This window comes from Pangasianodon hypophthalmus, chromosome 23 (assembly GCF_027358585.1).
Source record: "Pangasianodon hypophthalmus isolate fPanHyp1 chromosome 23, fPanHyp1.pri, whole genome shotgun sequence".
Classification (NCBI taxonomy): Eukaryota; Metazoa; Chordata; class Actinopteri; order Siluriformes; family Pangasiidae; genus Pangasianodon; species Pangasianodon hypophthalmus.
The window spans coordinates 5,326,895-5,353,913 of NC_069732.1; the positions used below are offsets into that span (position 1 = coordinate 5,326,895).

The 27,019-nt window shown below is 40.4% G+C and overlaps 1 protein-coding gene across 5 annotated transcripts in view; it reads right to left on the reverse strand.

The window, feature by feature from the left end:
- Positions 1 to 1,001: 1,001 nt before the first annotated feature.
- The window catches only part of trip10a (thyroid hormone receptor interactor 10a), a 32,549-nt gene continuing 6,531 nt past the window's right edge, over positions 1,002 to 27,019 (reverse strand). For 2 of the 5 annotated variants that reach the window (XM_053228323.1, XM_053228322.1), the window contains exons 2-15: positions 24,494 to 24,609; positions 20,985 to 21,041; positions 20,507 to 20,654; positions 19,813 to 19,875; positions 19,335 to 19,439; positions 17,520 to 17,648; positions 17,163 to 17,309; positions 12,369 to 12,557; positions 7,992 to 8,156; positions 5,358 to 5,467; positions 4,993 to 5,125; positions 4,806 to 4,897; positions 2,726 to 2,859; positions 1,002 to 2,149 (exon numbers count right to left, since the gene is read on the reverse strand). In XM_053228323.1, the coding sequence (XP_053084298.1) occupies positions 1,998 to 2,149; positions 2,726 to 2,859; positions 4,806 to 4,897; positions 4,993 to 5,125; positions 5,358 to 5,467; positions 7,992 to 8,156; positions 12,369 to 12,557; positions 17,163 to 17,309; positions 17,520 to 17,648; positions 19,335 to 19,439; positions 19,813 to 19,875; positions 20,507 to 20,654; positions 20,985 to 21,041; positions 24,494 to 24,609 (1,740 nt within the window). In that variant the 3' untranslated portion in view covers positions 1,002 to 1,997. Of the gene's footprint in view, positions 2,150 to 2,725; positions 2,860 to 4,805; positions 4,898 to 4,992; positions 5,126 to 5,357; positions 5,468 to 7,690; positions 7,715 to 7,991; positions 8,157 to 12,368; positions 12,558 to 17,162; positions 17,310 to 17,519; positions 17,649 to 19,334; positions 19,440 to 19,812; positions 19,876 to 20,506; positions 20,655 to 20,984; positions 21,042 to 24,493; positions 24,610 to 27,019 lie in introns of all 5 variants that reach the window. The other 3 variants (XM_053228326.1, XM_053228325.1, XM_053228324.1) reach the window with 2 other exon arrangements.

Sequence of the window (27,019 nt, forward strand, 5' to 3'; positions counted from 1 at the left end):
TTCCTCATCAAGTATCACTCATAAAATCAGCAGAGCTCACAGCCTGAGATATGCCTATCTTGCTAGACTTGTTATTTTGGTACAGTGTAATAATTATGTTATATTTTAATTAATGCTGTTAATTGTGTTTTTTCTCCTTGTAAACAGTCTATCCCAATCTTTTTTTCCAAGAATAATTAGTAAACATTCCAGTTGTTCTATATCATCATTTCGTAATAATTTTTTTAGCTATCCATCATGAAATAGGAGATGTTGTCAATACGAAAATAAGGTCTTTATGTCTAAGGACAACAGACTAGATTTAGTGTCTTGGCTCTTACTTTGACAACAAAAAACATCTATACTTTTTGAAAATATGGAAATGAGTGTGCAAATATCACATATTTGCATACTTTTTGACACCTACACAAGATCCCTGTAGTAAAGACAATTCTGGGCCCATGGACACCTACAAAAAATGTTTCAGAGTAATTCTGAACCTAAAAAGATATTTTTTCTGCCATATGTGTCATAAGTGAGTGTTCCAATTAACAGTAGTAAAGAATGTAAAGACTACCTCATGAAGTTTCACACACAAGGAGTGACAAAAGACAAGAATCAACGGCTGATACATGGCTGTCGATGTCCTGGAAAAACTCCTCTTTTCCAAAGAGAATGGTGCCGCAACACACCATGTGACCAGTCACATGACCAGCAGTAGGCATGTAATGGGCAACTCATAAAGGAAACTACAGGATGAAGCTTTTCCCCTCCTAGAGAAACAGAGACAAAACATTCCAGAAGACACGACAACGTAACTTTGGAAAATGTGCATGAGATTTGTAAGGCCCCCGGACGTCGCATTTTGTTCACCTTTAACTACTGCATACAGGAATGAGCTGGGACTACACAATCTTTATTCCTTAAGCATAAAAAGCTATTAAGACAAAGGTGGTGCTGTGATATCTAAAATATATTATTTCTTATACATATAGAAATATGGAAGTCTTAAATGTGGCATATCTTTTTATAGTTTTCTTTATTTACACATTAGCTGTTGATAAACTGTGTTCATGTGATTTTGCAGTGTGTGTGTGTTTGTGTGTGTGTGTGTGTGTGTCTGTCTGTGTATGTAGAGTTACAACTTGTGCAAATGTGGCCACACAAACAATAAATTATGATCTTTCAAACATTATCGAATTTGTGTAATATGCAGCCAGGGTTTGTAAAAAGCAGTCATTAAATTCTACGTATAGCTTTCTATGGTGATTGTCTTAAAAGTTTTGTACTGTGGAGTGTGTAGCGTTTCAATTTTAGGAAAAAATATATATTTTCATATATTTCTAAAACAGAAAGGTTAAACCGTATTAACTGGTTCATACTGCTCACTCTCTCCAACATACATACACACATTCGTTCCATTATAAATGCACATACAGGCAAGCATTTGCAAAGGATTGGTGGACGTTGGTCTGTGCACTGTCCATTAAAAGGAAAGTTTAAACATGAAGGCCAAGGAATAACAGGCTTCCGATCAGGACATAGAGAAGCAATTGTTATGGTTAATTAGTTTCCTCTTCTTGGTAGCACCAGACTACATTTGATTCTCTTTCCATTCTCTCCACATACACACTTGACAAAATGTGTGTTGTATGCTTACGTCCTCTTCAGCTACAGCACTCAAACATCTTCCCCTGTGGTTTGTCTTTGTTTGATGATGGCAGACGGCTGATGTCTCACAGGCCGAGCAAGACCCGAACAGCATCTCAAGCATATACACGCTCACTGCAGCTCAGGCGTCTAGACGAGGAGAAGGAGGAGGAGAACAAGGAGGGGGGAAAACATAAAATGCTAACAACGTTCTCATGCTCTTTCTGGCTGACCTGACGGGAATCTGTCAGATGCATAGCATGTTTCTATCTCTCTCTCTCTCTCTCTCTCTCTCCGGTATTCTGTGCCAAATGATATGCCGTGATGATGGGGTGTTGCTCCTCATGTCAGGGAAGGCAATGCCTGGGTCACTTGTTGAGTGTGATGTTGGCATAAGAGGTGGGGATGTAGCCTTCGTCTCCATTGCTCCGCCTCACTCGTGTCCATCCGTCACCTTTGTCCTCCTCCACCACAGCCAACACCTCACCCTCCTGCATGGAGATCGTGCCCTCACTAGAGCCTAAATAGAAGAATGACCAAAAATGTACAAGCTATCGTTATATGCACCAAAAACAGTAAAATAATATTCAATAATGGGGAAGCTACTTTTAAAAATGAGATTAGCTAAGCTATAATTTACTCAAAAAAAATGTACGCTGCATTAAAGCTCTTTTTGTAGAAATGCAACAACAAACTTATTAGAATTAATAAATGTTTACTTTTATTGCTGATTTTGTCCTGTAAACAACTTTTTAGACATTAGTTATTCGGACAAAAAAATTAACATCTGAAGCTAAATGCAGGATGGAGTTGGTGTCATCTGGTTTTGAACTCTAACCCTAACCCCAACCCAGTTTCACAACCACGTTGCTTGCACTGCTGTTGTCTAAAACATCGGTTTCTCTGGAAACTATGTACTACACTGCAATTTTTACCACCTCTACTACAGTTATTCCCTGGAGATTATATATATATATATATATATATACATATATATATATACACACACACACACACACACACACACACACATGTGAATGCTAAGAATATTTATGTTACTCTCCTATAGTGATGTTAAACACCATTTTATTTGTACCTGGGAAGTTGTACAGAGCTGTGCATTGGCCGATGGGAGTGGAGAGCTCCTCCTCCTCAAAGTCATCATCAAACTCAGCGTAGATGGCCTGAGAGGGGTCGGGGGTGCTCTCATCCGAATGAGCACCATCAGGACTGTCAGGAGAGATTTGAGTTAAGTGTGTGAATGAAAGGCACTGATAAAAAGGCAAGCAGCTGCACAAATGAGGTGCTGCTCAGCATAGTGGAAATCATCAGTGTATGAAACTAATAACTGGGGATTACCTGCCATACTACAATTCTAGAAATTATAGATTTTGTACCTTAAATGTTCTAGACAATTTGTTTTCAATCAGTGATACTGCAGTGTGTTTTCCCCCTTGGTGTAGTTCTTTAGGCAGGTGAGAACACAGCAATGACAATATGGTGCGAACCAGAACAACCGGTATCTGGGTGAAATGTTCGCTTTCTACTTCCAAGTGGACTCCAGCACGGTTCATTTGCAGTGAGAAAGAGATTTGACTCTGAATCGACCCGACTGCATGAACTGAAGAAAAAACATGCAGGGTATTTTGGGTTGCATTATTTTTCTGTAGATGCTAAACTGAGCCATGAGGAGCAAACTGAGCCACAGGACAGAGCTGTAGCTCCGCAGAAATGCCATGTGTTCTAGAGATTTGTACCAAGGAACACAAAGAGAAAATAAGCACCAGATGCGATACACAAACCACTAGTTATTTATATAATTACAAAATTATTTATTCGGTGCCTATCCTGTGTTCCCATGATTGGGGGATTTTTGTCATTTCTATGAACACTTGGCACGGGTTTACTTTTTTCTGTTGTAGTATTTCTAACCAATGAAAAAAAGAGTGTTTTCATACTCTTACACCCCTCAGCCAACGTTTTTTTTTTGTTTTTGGATCATTTAAGCACAAGCAGTGTGAAAAGTAAATAGAAAATGAACCAAAAGTATCAATTTCACACCAATTTGAACGCAGCAAACAGACTAATAGGTGTAAAAGCAATGTAGCTTGTGTAGTCCTGTAACTGCATTTTAAACAGTCAGGTCGGTTTTGTCCTGTTGAGGGCTGCAGGAGGTTTTCTGATCACTCATATGGGCTGCGGGGGTAAAAAGTTGGGAATGTCTGACAAATTTTCTTTATAATATTTATTTTAGAATTATTTATTTATGATATTTATACATATTACAGATTTACAATATTACTCAAATCTAACATGCATCCTGTCATGTTTCTTTCCCCCATTATTCAATTACGCTGGATTGTGCTTACATGCAGTGGTGCAGCATGAGCCACCCCAAAATTACCTCTTCTCAATAACAGTATGTTTACATAATAATCTCAAAAGTGCAAATGAAAAAATACTAGGAGTAGAGAAGCATCAGTTTAATTGGTTTCCAGTACCAAGCCTATTTTTATTCATTATGTTATGTGTTTCCTGTCAGTGGTGTAGAAGCACAATTGACTGGAGGTTACTGGCTGCTCTCGAGCCACTTCACTGGTTAATATTTAAAAAGGGGTTTTTTACGGCTGTAAATTAGACCTAATGCTGTCCGTCTTCAAGCTGTTTCTATTCTGAACCAAAGGCAGAGGGGAACTTCTTTCCCAGCATGTTTGTGCTCAGGTATAGATGTAGAAAAATGAAAGGTCACGGATTAAAAGTATAGGTGGATTAAATAATCTTATTACAGGGCTAGAATCCAGCTGTTTTATTGGACGTTTTTTTTAAAGTTAATAAGGTAAAAGATATCATGAGGACCTGAACAATCAAATAATGACTGTATTACCAATGATTTAAATGTATACACACAAGGTTTATTTTCCATCCACAATCCTGACCACTTAAACCCTAGTATTTATAATAAACATACTTCCGAGAGTATTTTTTCACACTTTTTGGGAATTATTTTAATTGTAGTGATTCACTGTTTATTTTTTTTTGGGTTGGTTTCACATTACATGGAATCCAGCCAACCTCTGCATACTGATACATCTTTGTTCTAAATCAAATGAGGGTTGAAGATAAGGTTATCTTGAGTGCGTGTGTTCTCTGGAGCTTGTCTGGGTGATAACACTGACCTGTACGCATTGTGGCCACCATTGTTGTTTAGAGAGTGAGTGGAGTAACGAAGAGTAGCGTCTCCACGTCCCCCGGCTCCTGCGAGCCATGACTACAATATAGAAACAAAACAATGAAGAGAGTGAGTGTGTGTGTGTGTGTGTTTGTGTTTGCGTAGGCATATAAAGTTATCAGATCTTTCAGCACCTCGTATTTGTTAAGTTCCCCTCTGAGCTTTTCGATGTTGTGGGTTGTCTGGGTGATTTGCGGTGCCAGACTAGCAGGATCGCCCATCTGGGGATTTTTCTCATAAACGTCTTTCATCTTCCCCAGAGCCTCACTGCACAAAAATCAACAGGGACGAGGAAATATAAAACAAAACACAAAGAGAGAGATACAGCGGATCAGAGAGATATCTCACTTCAGACTTTTTCACCACTAAATCTTTAAGAGATTCTGAGCTTAGTAAACACACTCCAGACCCTGATAAACCTGGCAGGGGAGGGGTCGACTTGCTGCAGCAAGTTGTCATAGCAATGGTTGCCAGGGAGACTGTGTGCCACACTGCTCACCTTTGGTCTAGTTCCTTCTGCAGTTCCTTGCTGATGTCATCGATCTTCTGTTGCAGCCGTTTCCTTCTCTGCTCCGGGGGAAGATGGCCGAAATCCTCTGTGGCAGCCGGCTGACGAGATCGAGAGGAGATAGTGTCACTCGCACAGAGCAAAAGAAAAAAAAAAACCTTACACTCACAAACACACACACACACACACATATATATATATACACACACACATATATATACAGACACACAAACACACACCCACGCACACATTGACCGATCACACAAGCTTAAATGAGACCTGACAGCAGAGTAAACCTCCTAATGAGCAAATTCACCCCTCCATTTAAGAGTGCAGAAGCAGAAAACAGTTTACCACCAAGGGAACTCACCATCAATTATTATCTGGATAAACAGTAATAAACATTAATAAGTAATGTCTTAATTACATTACGCTTTTTACCAACATGCATCTGCTTTTAAAAGACAATATGGAGTTACAAAAACACAGATTTAACCAGAACTTTAAATACAATCTGTCTTGGGTGTGAATGTTTAGATGAGAGTAAATTACCTTTTCCTGTTTTGTCCTAGCAACTTCTGGCATTTATTCTAAAATATCCCCATTTTGCTTGCCAAACTGTAATGAGCTTCACAAGAGTTAAGGACTACGGGACCTACATTTGGAGTAAAAAATACTTCTTTGATACAGTTGAGTTGCAATCATTTGCATCCATCAAGGTTTCAGGGCGTAAAACATCAAAAGTATACCTCTAATTTACATAAAGTTAAAAATCAAAAATTTAAAAAGTTAAAAATGTGGAGTGTATTAAATCAGGCAGCTATTAGACTAGACAAAAGTTGATCAAATAAGGAATAAAAAAGAAGGGATATGCCGTTTTAGAAAAATAATTAACAAGAAGGTGCTGTGATATGGCACTTAGAGTTGATTATTTTTCCAAAGAGTCCCTTTTATACCACAGCAGTTTAAAACGAGCATGTTTATACAAGAAGGAAACAAGGTACTTTTCATCCGTTTATAGTTACATTTAATATTCTTGAACATCCACGAAATAAGTTAGTTCCTGGTATCGCTTACATTATAAAAGAAACATAATTAGACAGAAAAAAAAATGCAGTATGTTACCGGGAAACTACAAAAAAGGTTCTGTTTTAAAGACTCTCCCATAAACGAAAACTTCAAGTTACTGCTTTACTCCTTCCATAATATCAAAATAAATGTCTCCTCACAGAAATCTTTACAATATCCACCGTTCTGACACACATTTTTTTTGTTTCCGTGGAGCCTCTGTCATACAATTCCCTCTGAAAGTTGTTACTATAGAAACAATAATGTATTAGAACGAGCGCATAAATAGAAACCTGCAGTCAGAACTATTGTCAGAGCTGCTGTAATTAATCAATACCTGACCAATCAGATTAGAGAATTTATCAGTGCTGTGGTATAAGCAGAGTTATAACAGGACAGTTGGGGCAAATATAAAGGTAAAGGATGGGCATACAAGTTAGAGAATTAGAGAACATCAGTATCAAATACATATAAGGGAGAAGTGAATTTTTGAACTGATGTTTTGAACTGTGACTATTAAAATAGCTTGCTGGTTTCTTCTTTATGTTCTCTAAATGGTATGCAAACTCTTTGTACTCAACTGTATTCAGCTTCCTTAATCATACTTCCCCATATAATGAGTGTTTGTTTTATGTTATCTTTAGTGTGTGTTCTTCTCATACATGATGTGCCAAAACAAAATTTCACCAAACACACCAATAGATAAACAATATCTATCGTCTAGGTGATAATTAAACCAAGGTGGCAAAGTTCAACATGCAAAAAAAAACCTTAATACCAACTTCTTTTGTCTTACACCAGTTAATATAACAGTTTTAGTCAAGAAACTGTCAAACCAACAGTGCTGTAAAAAGTCTTTCCGAAAGAGTGGCCATTTTACAGTACACCATCATACCGATTTTAATCACAATTTTTAAAGCAAATGTGATTTCCTGTTGGACTTTTTGAACATTGTGAAATCAGACCATGATGATGCACTATAAATAAACCCATATGCCTGAAAAAGCTTCAGTGTCTGCCCCACTTCATGGCCGCCTATGCAACATTTTTGGCAACGTTTTCACAAGTGACTGGAACGACCCAGCTACTAATAATAATTAACCGCATCATGTGCATGATGCATAGGTGGCCATGTGGAAAATCTGTGTAACTTGCCCGTGTTTTTTTTTTTAAATAAATAAACCAAACAACAGAGAGGATGAACATTATATAACACCCCACACCACACCACACCTCATCACCCTGATGTTTATTACCGTGATCCTCTCCAGGGTATATTTCTAAAAAAAAAAAAAAAAAAAAAAAAAAAAAAAAAAAAAGAGACAGACACACAGACAAGACAGGCAGTATGTCCGTGAGCAAAGTCACACAAAAGATATGTAGACAGGCGAGTTGCTTCAGTGGCCTTACAGTGTTCTCATCTCCCAATCATGGGACGATGGGGGAATCCAAACAAGGCTCAAATGTGCACTTGACTGACCACTCGCTCCACATGACCATTACTCAGGCTACTAAAAGCCATACAGAGGCTCCTGAGCTCCGTCCATTCTCACTCACCGTTCTGCGGAGGGTCCGGAAGGACGAGATTCGTGGCTTGACTGTCTTATTGATCTCCTTCAAACAGTAGGACAGGGGATCCCGGGCAAACTTGGGGGAGGGGGGTCCGTTAGCGGGTGAGGGGGCGGGGGGTGTGGAGAAGGGCGTGAGTGGGGAGGAGGAAGGCTGGGGAAGGGCACGACGGGGTGAGGTGGATGGGGCCCAACACCAGGAAAGCAAACCATGGAAAGGCACGTACATGATGGCAGGAGGTGGTGAGGAGAGGGCAAGGGAGACAGACACACACAAATGACAAGGGAAGAAGAGAGACACCATCAAACACCATAAGCAACATCACAGAGCGAGGAACAAGAGGCAGAATGAGAGCTACCCACTACGAAGCATTAAAAAAAAAAAAAAAATCCCAAACCCAACCCTAATACCCGACAGCCCAATAATAAAGCACGAGAGTCCAACACTAAAGCCCCACAGCCCATTACTAAAGCCCCACAGCCCATTACTAAAGCCCCACAGCCCACCACTAAAGCCCCACAGCCCATTACTAAAGCCCCACAGCCCACCACTAAAGCCCCACAGCCCAACCTTAATTTCCAACAGCCCAAAACTAAACCCCGACCTTAAAGCCCGACCCTATAGCCCCACAGCCTACCACTAAAACCCAACACTAAAGCCCCACAGCCCAAATCTAATGCCCCACAGCCCAACAACCCAACACCCCATGACTAAAGCCCAAAAGCCCATTAGTAAAGCCCAACAGTTCATTACTAAAGCCCAGCAGCCTATTACAAAGCCCCAACAGCGCAACACTAAAGCCCAACAGCCAATTACTAAAGCCTCACAGCCAAACACTAAAGCCTGGTTCAAAGTAAGAGCCCCAATCCCAGAGCCCAACAATGCAACATCAGCAGGAAGGAACAAAGTGTGGCTTCTCTAGATAGACCTCACTGTTCTCTAAACCATGGAGGACAGCCTTTGGAAAACACACAACAGCTATTATTTATTATTTCCATGTCTGCTCAATTAATACTTCATTATGTTTCAAAGGAAAGCTTTACAGTGCATATTCATCAATGGGCGCCTACAGACAGTACCTGGTTTCTGATACCAAGCTGTTTCTTGACAAATTGTACAGAATTTTGCAGATCTTACTATGATGTTTGAAATACTACTTCAAAAGAACTGTTGGCCATCACTCACTGAATGATTAAATACTTTCTTCACAGTGTATTAATATAAAACCATAAAAGGTTGTTCATTTTTTTCCACAAGAATAATGTGACTAGACAGCAAAACATTTTAAACAGGGAGCAAAAAGATATGGAAGCGTTATGTAAACTGTGGTAGCATTTACAGAAACATGGGTCTGTCTGCAGGCTTGAGATGATGTATACACATACACACATATGTATATATCCTAATACCATTGTAGAGCTTTAGCTTAGATTTAGTAATCCTGGATCACTTTAAATTAGCTAAATGCAGGGCTTGGTTCTATGAGGACTGCTGTAGCAAAGCCACACTTTGCCCGTTAAACTCGCTTGTAATAACCACATGGATAACGTGCAACATTGCAATGGAATGACCAACAGTGAAACAAATGCATCCCAGCCATTTTGAGAGTCATAAATGCAGCAAAAACAGGCCAAAACCTTCCTTTGGTATCATAAGGGACCAGCTTTACTGTGCCTCTGACTCAATGGAATTCTCCTCATGCAGAGAGAGCTAAACCTTTGTTTAACTAAATAATCTAACTTTCTAATGGGTGCTACTGCACATCTAAGAACGTTTTCACACTTGTGTTTTTTTTTTTCTTCCTCAGAATCAGGGCCACTTGCCCTGAGTGTTCGGTAAATTTGATGAAGTGTAAAAGTTGTTTTTTGGCACGAGAGTGGTCCAGAGCTATCTGCTCTAAGTGCTGCATGACGAGTAATGTGCTCGGTTCAACTCGTCATGTTACTTCCTGTTTCGCAGGGAAAGGGGTGATATGGTCAGTGGAGAAGATGGAACACCTTACTGATATATACAACCACACTTTCTTAGGACTGTAGCACTGTAATTAGCTCACCCTTGTGGTGCAAGTGCTTGCACTGAGAGCATTGCCAAAAAAAAAAAATGCATGTCTAATACAGATCTGCAAGGCTAAAAATCCTCTTATACCGCTTAGATTGTCTCCTTGTTTGCAGGCATTACTCCACTACGCATCCAAAATAAACCCCTGCTCAACCTGCGCAAACCGGTGAACCTACTCTCTAGCATTTTGTAAACAAGAATACATAAATTGACATACGGGGGAAAAAAAAGCAAACCTGCTATTATGAGCCCAGAATCCATCCTTGGTGTGGACTCAAGTATTCAGGCCAAGTGTGAAAACGCCCTAAGAGTATATCTGGATAAACTGAATGATAAATATAACCTGCTCCTGCAAAAACATCTCCTGTGGACCTGAGAGAGGAGAGACAGTCCAAGGGACTCTTTACCACTCTGATATACCCTGTTCCGGTGTATGGTAGGATTTTTACGGTGCTTTTGAGGCTCAGCTGTGTTATTGATTAGATCCTGAGAAGCTGCATGGGACAGAGGCACATGCTGACCAGACAGAGCGAGCAGGAACAGAAGACAGGTAGAACAGCCAACAAGTGCATGCAGGTGAGAGCAAAAAAGGGAAAGTAGAGAAGTTAAGCCATGTGGGAGAAGGCTCGGTGATTGTACAGTAATGAGATCAAACTGTAATCATTCACGATCAACCGTATCCGTACTGGGCCGAGACCGAGGAGAACAAGGCTCCAATACTGACCTTCCGGGAGAGGAGACTGAGAGCACTGTGCTGTGTTTGCTGGCAAACGCCTGACTGTGTTGTCACATGGCTGCAGGAAGATGAATGTGCTCCCTGTTGCTGCCCCACAGACTCATTCTCATGGGATTTCTTACCCACGCTAACCAAGTTAGCCAGATGCCACTGCGACTATCTTCCCTAATACATGACATTTCACAAAGGTATGGTGGTAGTTGCTTTAAGCATCACTAAACTCTTGTCAAGTGCAAAACAAATGAGCTCACAGCCAGAGAGAGCCATGCAAAAGAAGGGTGCTGGCTAAAAATGTGTGCGTGCCTGTGCGAATGCACATGTGATTTGTGTTTGTTTTAAAGAAATGCAAGAGTGAGAGGGATTTCAAGTTCTTGGAAAACCATGCAAAGTTGATGGAGACCATTGCTTCTGAACAGCACTAACAATGGCGCAATCTATAAATTGCACTTACTATACCACAATACACAAAATTCAAAAGATTCACATTAGTGATCATTGCTCTATTTAAATACTTTGAAAAACAATTTTTTCATTTTTTGTCTGTTTACTTCCTTGTAAGGATTCCCGATTTTGTATTTATGTATCACAATTAGGGCTGCAATGATTACATGACCAAATTGACACATTATTTTAAAAAAAAAAAGAAAAAAAAAAAAAAAGAAAAGAAAAGAAAACTTAAAACAGCTTAAACAGCAACAAAGTATGGTCCATAATCAAAACCCATCACATTTATGGATAAGAGCGTAGTTGGGGTGATGTCGCAGAAAGCATTAGGAGCAATGTCGTGGAGATGTGCACAGGCATGACAGGAAATTTAGTTGGTTAGATATGTACTGGCTAGAGATAGAAATTATGTTAGGCTGGCTTTAAACCTCTTTTAACCTCTTCTCAAAAAAAGAAGCTATTAGGGTTAAAAAAAAAAAAAAAAAAATTCACACTCATTTATTTCAAACACAAAATATTTCAGTTTTTTTTTGTTTTTTTATTTTCAGGATGTGCTTTTTAGCTCTGTTTCTCTGACTAGTAACAGTTAATGCTGGTGTTGCTTTTAAGGGCAAATAAATGAAATGAGAGAAAAAGTTCATCCCATAATTACATATACATAATTTTCCTCTTGCCCCTAAGGTTATTGATCAGTTGAGACATGTTTGGTGTCGAAAGAATGAGTTTACTTTTTAGAGCTTCCTAGCTTCAGTGCTCATAATAATAATAATGATAATAATAATAATAATGACACAAAACAAATTTTTGCAAATTGATTATGTTTGGGCTGAGGAGGAAAATCGCATTTATTTTTTGGCCGAACTATTCCTTCACTATTCCTTCAGATGTATTGTAGCATTATTTAAATCTGTAATTCGTTATATTTGTTATTTAGTAGTTATTCATTACATTTATTATTTTTTACTCAAATTTGTTAAAAGCGTTACAATTAGTAGGTTACATCTAATAAACATCTGTTACATCTGTTGCAGCCCTAATAATTATATAAGAAAAGTATATCACAGTGGATAAATGATCACTGCTCAGTTACACTCAATATCAGCACAGATCTCTGAGGGTGACTCTACCTTGCTCTTCTTGCTGAACAGCCAGAAAGGTTTGCTCTTGTTTTTGCCCAGCAGATCCAGCGGGCCTTTGGGCGTGCCCAGGCTGCTGTCAGATGAGGCCCGGTTGATGCCCTGACTGTAGTCCTCAAATTCCAGATCGCCAGGACGCTCAAAACCTGATTTGTGCTGCTCTACGAGAACCAGGGAGTCCTAGAATCACAGAGAAATATCATCAATGATATTAGAAGGGAGGACTAAAATCTACTATCTATTAAAAGCTTGACAATGAAACGATTTGGCTTCAGCAGTGCATTATATTACGAAGACTTAAAGATGGCATAAAGCAGTGGTGCTCATTACATCAATCTGTTCGATCTCAAAACAACCACTGGTCGATCTTCTTAATAAGTCAGTGTAGAACCCCGGTGTGTGAGGAGGAAGACTCGGGAGACAGGCGGAATTTTTGCTGAGCTCTGGGATCACGTTCAGTCCACGCTTTTCAACGCACTTTCAAAAACTCAACAAACCCAGAAAAACTCAACTGAAATGGGCCCATCCCAGATTCGAAGCATTTGCCCGATCAGGCTCGAGTTCACGCTTCACAGTGTGTGGGTGTGCATGCGTTCAGGCGTGTGATGCAAGCTGCGCCAATTATATTGCACTCTCTCTCTCTGGATATGGCAGTTACTGAACTCACAAAGAGACAAAAATAAGTAGATAGGTGAGAATCATCATGCGTTACCTGCCGGTTGGACCCGGCTCCTCTGCGTCCACCTGACACTCATCCACGCCCCCACTGCTGTATATTACTTTTGCAATTTCTTTGAATAAAAATTGATTGCATAACATTATTAGAATAAAAACTAATCTCTCAAAATAATTTCTCAAACTCCAAATTTAGAGTGTACATGGTGGATCTTACCATAACAATAAAATGAAAAAGTAGAGCTCTTGTGTGAGCACCCCTGGCATAAAGTATTAAGTAATTTCAACAGCAAATAATCTGATGTCGATGTTTTTTTTTTTAATCTTTGAAAGATGAGAAGGCTTAGAGAAGCCCTTATGTGTGATCCTAAGTGCCCTAGAGTGGAGTGAAGGGTAACTAGCATCTTAACAGCAAGAATGGAAGGCAATCTCACTGCAAAACACAGTGATCTGAGACTCTGCACTTAGATCATGGTTCTTAAGCCCGTTTTACATATATGCATTAACGATAAAAACTGTGGTGGCTCAGTGGATAAGTCAAGAGTCAAGAGTTGTTTATTTGTCATTTGCACAGTTACACTGGGTACACTAGGCATTGAAATGCTTGAGACAAGGCTCAGATTTATACATTGACAGTACGAACACTTATTATACAAGAACAAACACATATTTGGACATTAAGGTTGGGAAGATGCTGTTATGTGATGGTAAATGAGACCGTGGTGTACAATGGCAGAGTAAAGTGACATGTGCTATTTAAAATTGTTACAATGGTAGTGTAAAAGTGACGTGCTATTAAATCAGGCAGAACAGTAAATCCAAGTATAATAAATAATACACACTAAATCTGAATAGTAAATATCTAAGTGTCCAGAATTGGCAGTGATAAAGTGTCGCAGTGCTAGATGAAGGACTACTGGCTGTTAAGTAGTCTGATGGCTTGGAGATAAAAATCTGTGATTGGATGCAACAGAAGTGTCTGCCAGATGGCAGTGTCGCAAACAGGTAATGAGCAGGGTGCGTGCAGTCCTGAATGATATTTGCCTTCCTCAAACAGCATGTGTGGTAAATGTCCTGTAAGGCCAGGAGTTTGTTTCCAGTGTTGAGCTCTGCTGTTCTCACTACTCTCTGAAGGGCTTTTCGGCCGGAGGGAGAGCAGCTGCCGTACCAAGCAGTGATGCAGCCAGTCAGAATGCTCTCTACAGTGCAGCGGCAGAAGTTTGACATTATGTCAGAGGAAATGCCAAACCTCTTAATCCTCCACAGATAGTTGAGATGCTGACAGGCTGCTCTCACTATTGTCTCTGTGTGGAGGCTCCAGGAAAGATCCTTAGAGATGTGGACACCAAGGAACTTTTTAGCTCTTTACTCTCTCCACTTCCACCCTATTGACGTAGATGGGAGCGTGACCACCCCTCTGTGATTTCCTGTAAACAACAATCATCTCCTTGATCTTGCCAACATTCGGAGAGAGAGATTGTTGTCATCACACCATGTTGAAAGTACTCTGACCTCCTCTCTGTAGAATGTCTCGTCACCATTGGTGATGAGCCCCAGGATGGTTGTATCATCCGCAAATTTGAAGATGATGTTGGAGCTGTGCTTAGCAGAGCAGTCATAGGTGAACAGGGAGTACAAGAGGAGGCTGAGCACATATCCCTGTGGGGCACCAGTGTTGAATGTGATTTTGGAGGATGTGTAGCTGCCAATCCTGACCACCCTGGGGTCTGCCCATCAAGAAGTCCAGAATCCAGTTACACATGTGACAGTTCCTTCAGCTTGACTATGGGTTTGGTAGGGACGATGGTATTGAATGCGGAGCTATAATCAATAAACAGCATCCGCACATAGGTGTCTCTTCCCTCCAGGTGTTCCAGGGAAGAGTGCATGGCCATTGCAATGGCATCGTCAGTGGATCTATTTGAGCGGTAAGCAAACTGGATTGGGTCCAAGGTGTCTGGTAGAGAGGAGTACAAATAAGATTTGACAAGACACTCAAAGCACTTCATGATCACTGAAGTCAGTGCTACAGGGCGGTAGTTATTCAAGCAGGAGACAGCAGTTTTCTTGGGGACAGGTATGACCGTGGTCTGCTTGAAGCATGTAGGGATCACTGTCAGACTCAAAGACAGACTAAAGATATTAGCAAAAACATCTGCTAACTGGTCAGCACAGGCCCTCAGGACACATCCGTGGGAGCCATCAGGTCCTGGTGCCTTCCGAGCTTCGACTTTCTTAAAGGCCCTGCTCACTTCGGATGTAGTTAGAGCCAGAACGCAGGTGTCATGGTCAGCAGGTATTTTCTCAGCAGGGACTGTATTGCCTGCCTCAAAGCAAGCGTAGAATGTGTTGAGCTCGTCTGGTAAGGAGGCAGATGTAGGCACATCACTGCTTTTCCTGCCTTTGTAGTCTGTTATAGTGTGCAGACCGCTCCACATGCGTATGGGGTCAGAGCTGCGACAGACTGACTCCACTTTGTCCCTAAAGTCTCTTTTTGCAGATCTGATAGCCTTTTGAAGGTCATGGACTTCTTGTAGGCAGTCAGATCCCCAGAGTTGAAAGCTGCAGTTCATGCTCTAAGCCTGGCACATACCTCTCCACTGACCCATGGCTTCTGGTTGGGAAATGACTTTACCTTGACTGTTGGGACAACATCACAGAGTCTGTGTATTCAATTATGTTGTCTCCCGCTGCATCGTGAAAAATTTGCCAGTCTGTGGACTCAAAGCAGTCCTGCGGTCTGGAGATAGCATCCTCACTCCATTTGTGAACTGCTCTAAAAACCGGTTTTTCCTGTTTCAGGCATTGTCTGTAGGCAGGTAACAGCCATATGCTAATGTGGTCACATTTGCCGAAAGCAGGGCGGCGGGGGAGGGGTTTGTAACTGTCCTTTAGTGTTGAATAGAAGTGGTCTAAGGTCTGATCGCCTCGTGTGGGAAATTTAATGTGCTGGCTGTATTTGGGAAAAACTTTCCTCATGCTCACCCTATTAAAGTCCCCAACAACAATGAAAGCAGCCTCAGGGTGTGCAATTTCTAGTCCATTAATGGTGTTGTACAGATCGTCCAATGCTGTTGTTTTGTCTGTGTGAGGCGGAATGTAGACTACTGTAAGGATGACTGAACTAAATTCCTGGGTGAGGCAGAAAGGGCGCACCTAAATCGAAAGCAGTTCAAAGCTCTGGGGAGCAGTGTGTTGTCCGTGACCCAACGAGTGTTTATCATAAAGTAAATACCTCTACCTCTGCTCTTACTGGAGTTTAGTGCTCTGTCTTGACGAAAGACAGAGAATCCCGCCGGTGTGATGGCCGTGTCGGGCACTGCTGTGTGTAACCACGTCTCACAGAAAGCCAGCACGCAGCAGTTCCGTATGTCCCGTTGAAATGTGATTCTCGCATTAAGTTCAACAAGTTTGTTATCCAGAGACTGAATGTTGGCTAGCAAGATACTGGGGAGAGAAGGGACTTAGAATGCAAGCCGGCAACAATGGGAGCTCAAATAAAGTTTGTCGATCATATTGTATGAGTGATAAAGTCATCTGAGCAAAAACATTAGGACCTAGTACGATTCCCGGAAATTTATCAACAGCACTCATGTGTGAACACTAATACATTTACCGAGAAAGAGCATGACCTGATAACTATTCATCCTACAACAAATCGACACCTTTTGAAGCTGGTGATGTAAAGATTAGCACAGTGAAAAAACAACAGGAGGAAAAGCCAATGAAAAAGAGGAGCAACAGGAAAAATTCTTTATCAAATAAATGAAAGCCAGTATAGAACATGGCTGGTAAGTCCCCTAAAAAAAAAAAAAAAAAAAAAATTTTTTTGCTTATGTCACATCCTGTATAATGGCACTTGTATGGCAAACATGAATACCATTTGCAGGCTGCAAGTTAGAATGATTGAAGATTAGCGGTAAAGGTGTGCTGATAACACTGTGACCTTATCATTGATCTGTTTTGGTTCTCATTTTGGAAGACCTGTTCTTCCTCGACAATTACGTAATAGGGCAGATGAAAGAGAGGACAAACCACTGTGCCTTGTGTAAAAGAGGAGAAACACAGGTATCTGGACAATAAAAAGGAGACCATGGATGGAACACTTACATTCTTCTCATTAACATTGGTGCCAGCTCTGGTGATGCCCTCCAGGCACTTCCCGATGATGGGCATGACTTGCCTTTCCGTATCGGCATACAGGATGTAGGCTTGTGATAGCTTCCGCACACGCCTCTCATCCATGTCCTGCAGCTTCTACAGAACACACACACAATCCGAATATCAGAGAGGTTATATGGAAATTTTCAGATTTAACACACACACACACACACACACACACACACACACAAACACAAACACACAGAGGAAAGTAAGTAAAGTAAGGAAAGTAAGGAAACTAAGTGTGCAGTTGGTGACGTAGTTACTAAGGAAAAAAGAGCTGAATTAGAAAGTGATATTGCTTACATTGAATATCTGTGGCATGTCAGTGAAGTAGAACTGGTTCTGCTCCTTGTTGTATTTCTGCAGCTGGGCAGCGTAGTCATTCTTACACTCTTCTGCGATGTGTGTACGCATATGAGCCTGCTGTTTAGCCTACATCCACACGCATACACAGTCTGGTTAGTGTAAAACAGGGGTGATCAAACCTGCTCCTTAAAATCTGCTGCTGTAAAAAGTTCAGATTCTCCAGTAACCTAAGAGTATGTGCGCACTGAGAGCAAATTTGCCATCTTATATTCCGCTTCTGTTCATTTTCAAAGGGGAGTAAGTGGGAAAAAATGTGCAGGAATTGTGAGTTTACAAGTGGGGAGGATCAGACAGGTTGAGCTGGTTTCAATTTAGGCAAATCACAAACAGCAGCTGTGCAACACTGCTATGTAGCAACCAATCAGAACTTTAGGAACAAGCTGCAGTAGTCAGACTGTGAATAAGGTGGTGGCTTAGATAATTCATAACCCAGGATGTTAACCCACTTTCTGAAAGCCTCTAGGTTCCTGCAGGCCCAAGGGAAGTACCACTGGAGCATACTAAACAGGAGCTGGTACCACACACAGAGACTTCTGAGAGGGTTTATCAGAGACTGCTTGAATTGAAGTGGCCATCAGAGGCAATATGGCCACCTGTATACATCTCAAGAATATCTGTGGTGCTGAAGAGAGACCAACGGGTAGACCTCTGAACTGGAATGCCTGTCCTTGGAAGAGAAACCAGGGTTCTGGGGCAATGGGAACTTGAAGATATACACTGTGTTGATCCATTGACATGAACCAGTCCTGTGGTTACACAGCCTGAATAACACCTGATAGCCTTAGCATGAGAAAGGGGAAAAGTTTTAGGAACCAGTCCAGCCCTCTGAAATCTAGAATCAGCTGGAAAACATCATCCTTCTTGTAAACAAGAACGTATGTTTAGTAGAACCCTTTGTTCTGAACTGATCTAGTAGAACTCGGTCTACTTTTTTGATCATGTCTCTGTTCAAGGGGGAACTTCTTGTTAGGGTCTGACACTAATGAGGCCCTAAGCCCCAAAAAGGCTGGGGGCCAACAGCAAACCAGAAGTTTGTACACTTTGTGACACTGTCATCAGGATATATGATATTTGATATAGAGAGGCTACCACCCTATGAGTGAGTACAGAGTCTGACTGGCAGCCATAGTCCATCATAGGTGGGTTAATGTGGGACCCTTTAGTGGTGGGAGGGCACTGTTTAGGTCCTAACCCACAGGGTGAATTGGGGGCAATCAGTGGCGTGCTAGGGGAATGAGGGTGTGACTTGCACACAAAGGGGATAAGTGATCACTAAGAACACTAGCAAACTAATGAGCAAATCCAACGCAAAGCTCTCGGGCATGGAGTTCCAACCAGACTCCAAAAAGGTATGAAAATTACACTCACCACAGCTAATAAAAAAAGACGATAGGAAATGAAAGAAGATCTCATTACGCGTGTGCATGTAAACAAGATCACAACCAGTTGAATCTCACCGCTCTTGGCGGTTAGGAGGTGTGAAATAAAACACGCCTGATCCAGTTAATCATGGTCTTGAGAAGCATCTGAAGAGTAGACAGAGGTGTGTTTAACTAAACTCTGAAGGACAGTAGATCTCTAGGAATGGGGCTGCGCACCAGCCCAAAGAAAATTATTTAAACAGTTAATAGGTAGACAGAAAAGTAGATCCCTGAGGAATGGGGTTGGGCAGCCATGACATAGTAAGAAAAATATGTACACATTAAGAGGAGCCAGATAGACTTAACAGAACATTCAGCTGTAAGGAAATACCTTTTCCACATCTGCTTTTGTAGCATTGATGTCCTGATCTGTTTTCTCTGCATACTGCACCGCCTTTTCCGCCTCCTTCCACTCCCTCTCAAAGCGTTTTTTACTCTAACACACACACACAGATTCATACTATTAGCCAGCTATTTACAGAAGTAAAGATTCACCTGATCAAAAACCGTGAAGAGCAGGTAAACAACAACCTCTTTTTCACTAATACAACACAGTCTTGCTTTATCGGACTTACACACACAGACCTCCTGTGGGCATGACATACATACAGCAATACAAAAGCACATGTAAACAAACGCACACTTTCTGCACGGGCAGTCATTTGCAAATCAGAGTCAAAGCAGGCAGCCAGGCTCACACACACAAACACACACACACAAACACACACACACAAACACACACACACAAACACACACACACACGTTTGCCGTGTTGCCACTCATCCACAGATGAAGGCAAGTGAACTTACACAGTCGAGCTGCTTGTAGGTGCTCTCCAAAGCCTGCTGAGCCTTTTTGGCATCTGACAGATGCTGAAAAATGTAATAGAAAGGAAAAGAGTTAATACACAGAGACAGAAGCGTCTGTCTAGATGTTACTCTGGTTTGGCCAAAAAAAAAAAAAAAACTACCACAAACCCACAATGACTAAAATATCCCTACTTTAAATATGACTTTTGATACGAAAGCTGTCAGAACTAATTTCCCTATACAAATTTTTAATAATAATATTTCTCTATCCAAAATCTTTTTTTTTTTTTTTTTTATACATTTGAAGTTTTAAATCATGTTTAAAACCACATTTTTGTCATCTTTTCGCACGTCATGTGAAATAACATTAATTATGTATTATTATATATTATAATGAACATGAATCCATTTGGACTATGTATATTGGAAGTGCTAAATTCAGAGTATGTACTTTTCACTGTTTGCACCAAGTGACAGACATTAATTCAATCATTTTAAAGGAATCTGGCAGCCCTATTTGATAGAACATATATTCAGGGGACAGGAAATGGCCAAAGCTTCCTTTTAGTCATCTGATATTAACAGGGGAATGTGAAACTTATGATAATCATCCATGCTTCACCCTTCCAAACCACTGCTGCCTTTATTTTAAGCATGGCCCAGTTATCTCTCTCTCTCTCTCTCTCTCTCTCACCGCCTTGCGCTCCAGTTTGAGCTCCTGCAGGTATTTGGTGAGTTCGATGCAGATGTTCATCATCATGTTCTCTGCGATCAGCTCCCTCTGTCCTGCATAATCATTCATCTCGTTAAGAATGTCCAAGAAGGACTGGTGGTTTGAAAACCTAAAAGAACAAAAGAAATATGAGTCAAAGATAAATGAATGCAGTGCCAGATTTCATCTCAGGTCTGAAAAGAACACCTCATTTTCATCTGCAACTTCCTTTTGGTTTCCCAGAGAAGGGCTATTGAGAGCATTGCATTGCTATGCAGCTGTTTGTGTCGGATCGTTAGCGTGAGGGACGATCTCATTCAGACCCCACAGGTCCTCCTGCTCACTCACTCAAGGCACAAAATGAACCTCTATTCCCAAACCTGTTGTTACAGCCAAGGGCTTCAATTTGCTTAGGCCAAATGGTTATTTATTTTTTTTTATTAACTATTCCTGAAATTACCTGCATTCCTGCTCCTCCTTGCTGCCTCGTTTAGGGCTGTACTTCTTTGTTAGATTCCTGTAAAGATGATGTGCAACATCATTATGACTGATGGAAATGGATTATTTTCATTTCCAGTCAAAAACAAGCACTGCTATTAATAATACAGTAATGACACTGCAATCTTGGCACCATATGAGTACATTCATTACCTGATGTTTATTTTCATAGCAAAGCTGTTGAACCTGTTCTATATGCTATTATACTGAGCTTGCTTTGATTTTATTTACTGGAAATTTGACTGTTCTCTGAAAAAATTAATAAAAGGTTTCAGAGGATTGCATCAGCTGTGATTAATGAAAAGAGACAAACCTTGATTTCATCACATCACTAAAGCATCAACATTAATTTCTTCACTATGTCAGTGTATGTATTGGTACTGTCACTCTTTAAAAACATTCTTTCACTCTGCACTGCCTTTCTAGGCTTGTATGAAACAGGTCGAAAACACAAACTGTTCATTTAGCGATGTCCAAAACTACTTTATTAAACTAGAGATCATTGGTCTCTATACAGCAAAGCGATACGACGGAATTCTAGGCCATCAATATTTAATCATTTAAAGATCAGTGATTTTGGCAGAGGTCAGCTGAAGACTGCTTCTACATGTGTGGCCTAGGCTTCACATTTACATTTATGGCATTTGGCAGATGCCCTTATCCAGAGAGACTTACAAAAGTGCTTTGAAGTTTCTATTAATAAATACATTCTGATATTGGTTCGCTAGGTTAAATTAAGAATACCATCAGTCCAAAAACTCTGTTAGGGAGGTAGTATAGTAACAAGCACTCAGACAATACAAAGTTTTTTTTTTTAAGTGCTAATTTAAGTACTTCAGGAAGAGGGAAGTCTTTAGACATCTTTGAAGACTGCCAGTGACTCAGCTGTTTGGACATCTAGGGGAAGTTCATTCCACCACCTGGGTGCCAGAACAGAGAAGAGTTTCGATGCATGCCTTCCTTGTACCCTGAGAGATGGTGGGACCAGTCAAACAGTGCTAGAGGAGTGCTTCACCACCTTAAAGCTAGTTCAAGAGGAGGCATTTTCTCAATTAACAGACGTAACTGACAAGCAAGTAAATTAGCTTCATTGTGCTGATTTTGTTGTTCATGGTTTTGTATATATGCTACATTCGACTAAAATCCATAACTTGCAATTTCCAGCCTCCTGGGTGAAGCTCCTCAAGAAGCTGGTTGAGAAGATGCCAAGAGCATGCAAAGCTTCATCAGAAATACTGTGAAGAATTTTAAAATGTAAGATCTGTTTAAGAATTTTCTTGGTCACTGCATAATTCCAGTACAGAATAACACACTCCAAACCGTGCACAAAAGTAATGCACTTCGGGGGGTAGCGGCACTTGGCTTACGCTTTGTTTCCTGTGCTGGGTTCCTTTTAAAGCACTGTCACTGTTACAAAGCATTTACAACCGAGACTCCTTCCATAAATGTTAAATAAATATCAAGCTAAAAAAAACTCATCCACATCAACAATTACTATATATATATATATATATATATATATATTTTTTTTTTAATCTGGTTGTTATTAGTCTTCGATTAGGTGGAACATCTGCTGTACAAGTGTGTATGAGCTGTTACTATAGAAACAATAACAAATTAGTACAAGTGCATTAATATTAACCCAGCGTTCACGTTACATTTCTGCTTCACACACCGTGTTCCCGGGATAGGTTTCCGGATCCACTGCCGCCCTGACCAGGATAAAGCTTTTACTGAAGGTGAATGAATCCTGGTCAGGATCACAGAGGAACCTATCCCTGGAGCACTGGAAGTGTGTATTCCCACCTCACCACTCCATCACTATTCCCTTCTTAGAGTATTTAAAATGAGTCCATTGTTTAACCAAAAATGTAAGAACTGGTAAATCACTGGTTTATAATAATTCACTCATGCTACTACATTATCTATAGTATTGTTGCTGTAGTGTTCTATAGTAACAACTAATACAAGGGACTTGTATGGTAGAAGTTCCATATAATTTAAGACTAATAATACTACTAAGACTAATAAGTGAGCTATTTTACAAAGATAAACATATAATTGTTTAATCATTAATATGGTGACGCTTTCTGTAAGACGAATGTTTGAGGAGATTTCAGTGTCAGTGCTTTGTAACAGTCAGAGGTAAAGCTGTAACGAGAAGTTTCCTGGACTTTGGGCTATTCGGTTTATCAGTAATACTTTTTATTTTATTAACTACAAGAAAGAGAGAGAGAGAAAAAGAAAGAGGCTGGCGAGGGAACGACTGTTCTAATTCTCATTAGGAAATAACTTGTTTCATGAATGGTAAACAACAATATTCGCAACTATAAACAGATATAAAGTATGAGGCATTGTTAAAATAAAATAAAAAAATAAACGAAACAATGTGCTGTAAGAGGAATTAAACACTTATTATTGGGTGTGCTGTTATAGCAAAGTAATGTAAAATAATCTGCTTTGGGGTTGTAATGGCACTGACAAACATTATTTTCTTACAATTACACAAAGTGTTGTGTTTTCTTACAATTACACAAAGTGTTGTGTTTTGTACCTTACATAGTTGTAATTATTATTATTATTATTATTATTATTATCATCATCATCAACAACAGCAGCAGCAACTTTCAAATAATTTATTAACACAGACAACACCTCCTTACACACACACACTGAATCCATGCCTTCTTTTTCCCCCAGAAAGGATGTCCTCTATGTTCTGTTTATTTTTCACCCTGAAGAGTGCTAAGACAGTAAAAAAAAGTTCCTTCCACTCTTCTTTTACTTTCCTCAACCACATCCGCCCTGTCATGTGGCAGTCTGCTCCCACTTCCTCTCTTCAGACAGAGACCCAGGGGACAGGAAGAGCCACGTGAAGGAGCACAGCGATAGCCAGAAAAGGAGAGAAGTCTCTGGACAGCCAGAGAAGGAGAGAAAAAGAGAAATGGAGCAGTTGCAAGAGAGAGAAAATGAGAGACTGTAAGTAGTAGAGGAATATGGTGTGAGAGAGAGAGAGAGGAAGAGAAACAGAGATAGAAAGAGATAGAAAGAGAGAGAGAGAAAGAGAGAGAAAGAGAGAGGAAGAGAGAGAGAGACAGAGAGAGAGCTGGGGCGAGAGAATGAGAGAAACTGAGCAGCAACAAGAGAGTGAAATTGTGAGCCTGTAAGTAGAGGAGAGATATGACAAAAAGAGACTATGAGAGAGAGAGAGAGAGAGAGAGAGGAATGAAAAAAGAGGAAGAGAGAAAGAAAAATTGAGTTTGGGACAAGGCCAAATCCTGCCTCTCCAGGGACCAGACAAGTTCTGTTCTGCTCCAAATCAGTCATGAGGCCCATGTCAATTTCACAATCAGCTAAAACTGTTCCCAACACACACACACATACACATACACACACACACAGCTGCAGGACACACACGTACACATCATTTATCGGTACTAACCGGTTAGACTGGGGTGCGGATATTCTCACCTTAGCTGCTTGGCATAGCTTTGCTCGATCTCTGTGCGCTCCTTTACGAACTTAATGTATTTATCCACCAGATCCAGCCCTGACTGTGTGTGTTTCTCAATGACATCATTTTGGTCCTGTAGAGAGAATAAAACACTGTCAGATAAGACACACTTCAGTAAAGTGGTGGAGAGGTATGAAAGATTCACGCTATGATAACTTTGTGTACTTCACGGTGGCAGGAATGTCAATCATCCGACATCCTTGTGGTGAAAGAATAATAATTGTATGTCACTGATCCTTCAAATGACAAGCAGTGGTTATGAAGATGAGTTTACAGCTGTTTAAAATGATCTATACACAGAAATATCATCATCGAGTGTCATGTTTCCACTGAACTATGGAGTAATAATAAACAAATATTGTGTGCGCACACACACACACACACACACACACACACACAGAGCTTACAAGTGAAAATCTCATTGCATTTCCAGGCTTTACTTGATCACCATGGCTCCAATCTGGGTCAGGTTGCTCTACAGTGGTTGCTTGTGGGTGTTCTTATGTTTATGTTACTGCTGGTTGCCATGGTTTCACTGGCACTAGCAGGATAGTGCCACATCCGCACAAGGTATCGACAGAACGTATGTAAAACCACCCATCTGATCACAAATCAGATAAAATAAAATAAAATCTATATTTTTTTTAGAGCAGAAATAAAGTGAAGCTTACCACTGTATTGCACACCTACAGGCCCTCGCCTAATCGTTTGCTTCTCATTTGCATAAAGTTGAACTGTGCTCAGTTTTGCTCGTCCCACCCACTTCATGTCGAAAAATAAGCTTGATCATGTTATTTTTCCATTCCATGTAGCTTCTGGCCTCCAAACTGCCAGATGTTTTTGGATCTTCATTATGCTTCATGCTGTAATGTTGCATTACTTCAGTTTATTATGGGTTATAGTTTACGGAGACTATACCATATATGGTCAAAAGTATGTGGACACCTGACCATCACACCCATACATGGTTCTTCCCCAAACAGTTGCCACAACGTTGGAAGGACACAATTGTCTAGAATGTCTTTGTACACTGTAGTATTACAGTTTCCCTTCACTAGAACTAAGAGGCCCAAACCTGTTCCAGCATGACAATGCCCCTGTGCACAAAGCGAGCTCCATGAAGACATGGTTGTCAAGATCGGAGTGGAAGAACTCGAGTGTCCTGCACAGAGCCCTAACCTCAACCGCACTGAACACCTTTGAGATGAACTGGAACGCCGACTCCACCCCAGACCTTCTTGCCTTCCCAGAAGAGTGGACTTTATTATAACAGCGAAGGAGAACAACTCCATATTAATGCCCATGGTTTTGGAATGGGATATTCAATACTCAAGTGTCCACATACTTTTGACCAAGTGTAGTTTATGGATACCCACTGGCAATATTTGTGCTGCTAATTGATTTATCTTTTTATTCAATTTCTGAGCAATGCAAGTTAATAATAATAATATATCACAGATATCTGCACATTATATTTATAAAACCAGTGAAAGAAAAGCAGAAATGCCAGTGTGAGCAGCTTCACTTCTGGTGTAAAATGTGCTTCATCTGCAATTCTGATGTTTGTGACTGGAGACTTTTAAACTGTTGAGAACATTAATATAACTGAATTATCTATGATTAACATCATATCTGGTTGCTTGAGAGTAAAAAACCCACTCTTAAATCATTTTAATCATTTTAAACACCTTTTTCCCCTCACTGACGTCCTGTAGATGTTTAACTTATGCAACATGAGCTGCATACAATCAGCATGGACAGCAATTTTCTTTAGAGCCTGTGTTTTTATAGTAGTTATGCCTTTTTTATACAGCTCTTTACACTCAAACACAAGTTATCAACTGTCAGGCCTTGGTGTCATCACATGAGCAGTCAATCATGTGTATAAAAGTTTGTACTTCACTGGTTTATGGGCAGTCTCCACCTCAGAAGCTCACTGGGTGTCTGATATTTTTGTACAATTTTCTGCCCACGATTTTCAGAATACTGAATTTTGTAATCTGATTGGTTCTCTGTACTTCTGTTCACTGGGTTTTGATAGGAAAACAAACTTTCAAACACTGACACACACATGAGCTTTTTGGAGCGCAGGTTTAGTCAAGAGATGAAAAATGTTCACAGCAGCACATCTTATTGTTAGTTTCCTTAGAAACAGTTAGTGGTGGCCTCTTGCTGTGAAAGTAGCTGATTATTGGCCACTTTTATTGATGCATAAAGTTCTTCTTTCTAGCAGGAAGTAGAGTTCTGCGCTATGAAACTAGTTGATTTCACTGCAGTTTAAAAAAACAGAAATCAAAACAGCTAAGAAGAACACAATGATGTGTACGTGCAGGACAATAGAATCAGTCTCGATATACAGACACTTAGAAAAGTATTTTAAAATCAAATGTGTGGGGTTTTTTTTTTCCTATTTGAAAAAAAATCGTGTCTGATGCAAACCAGCTGTAACACTAAGGGTTCTCTAAGGGTTCCTCATTTGATTA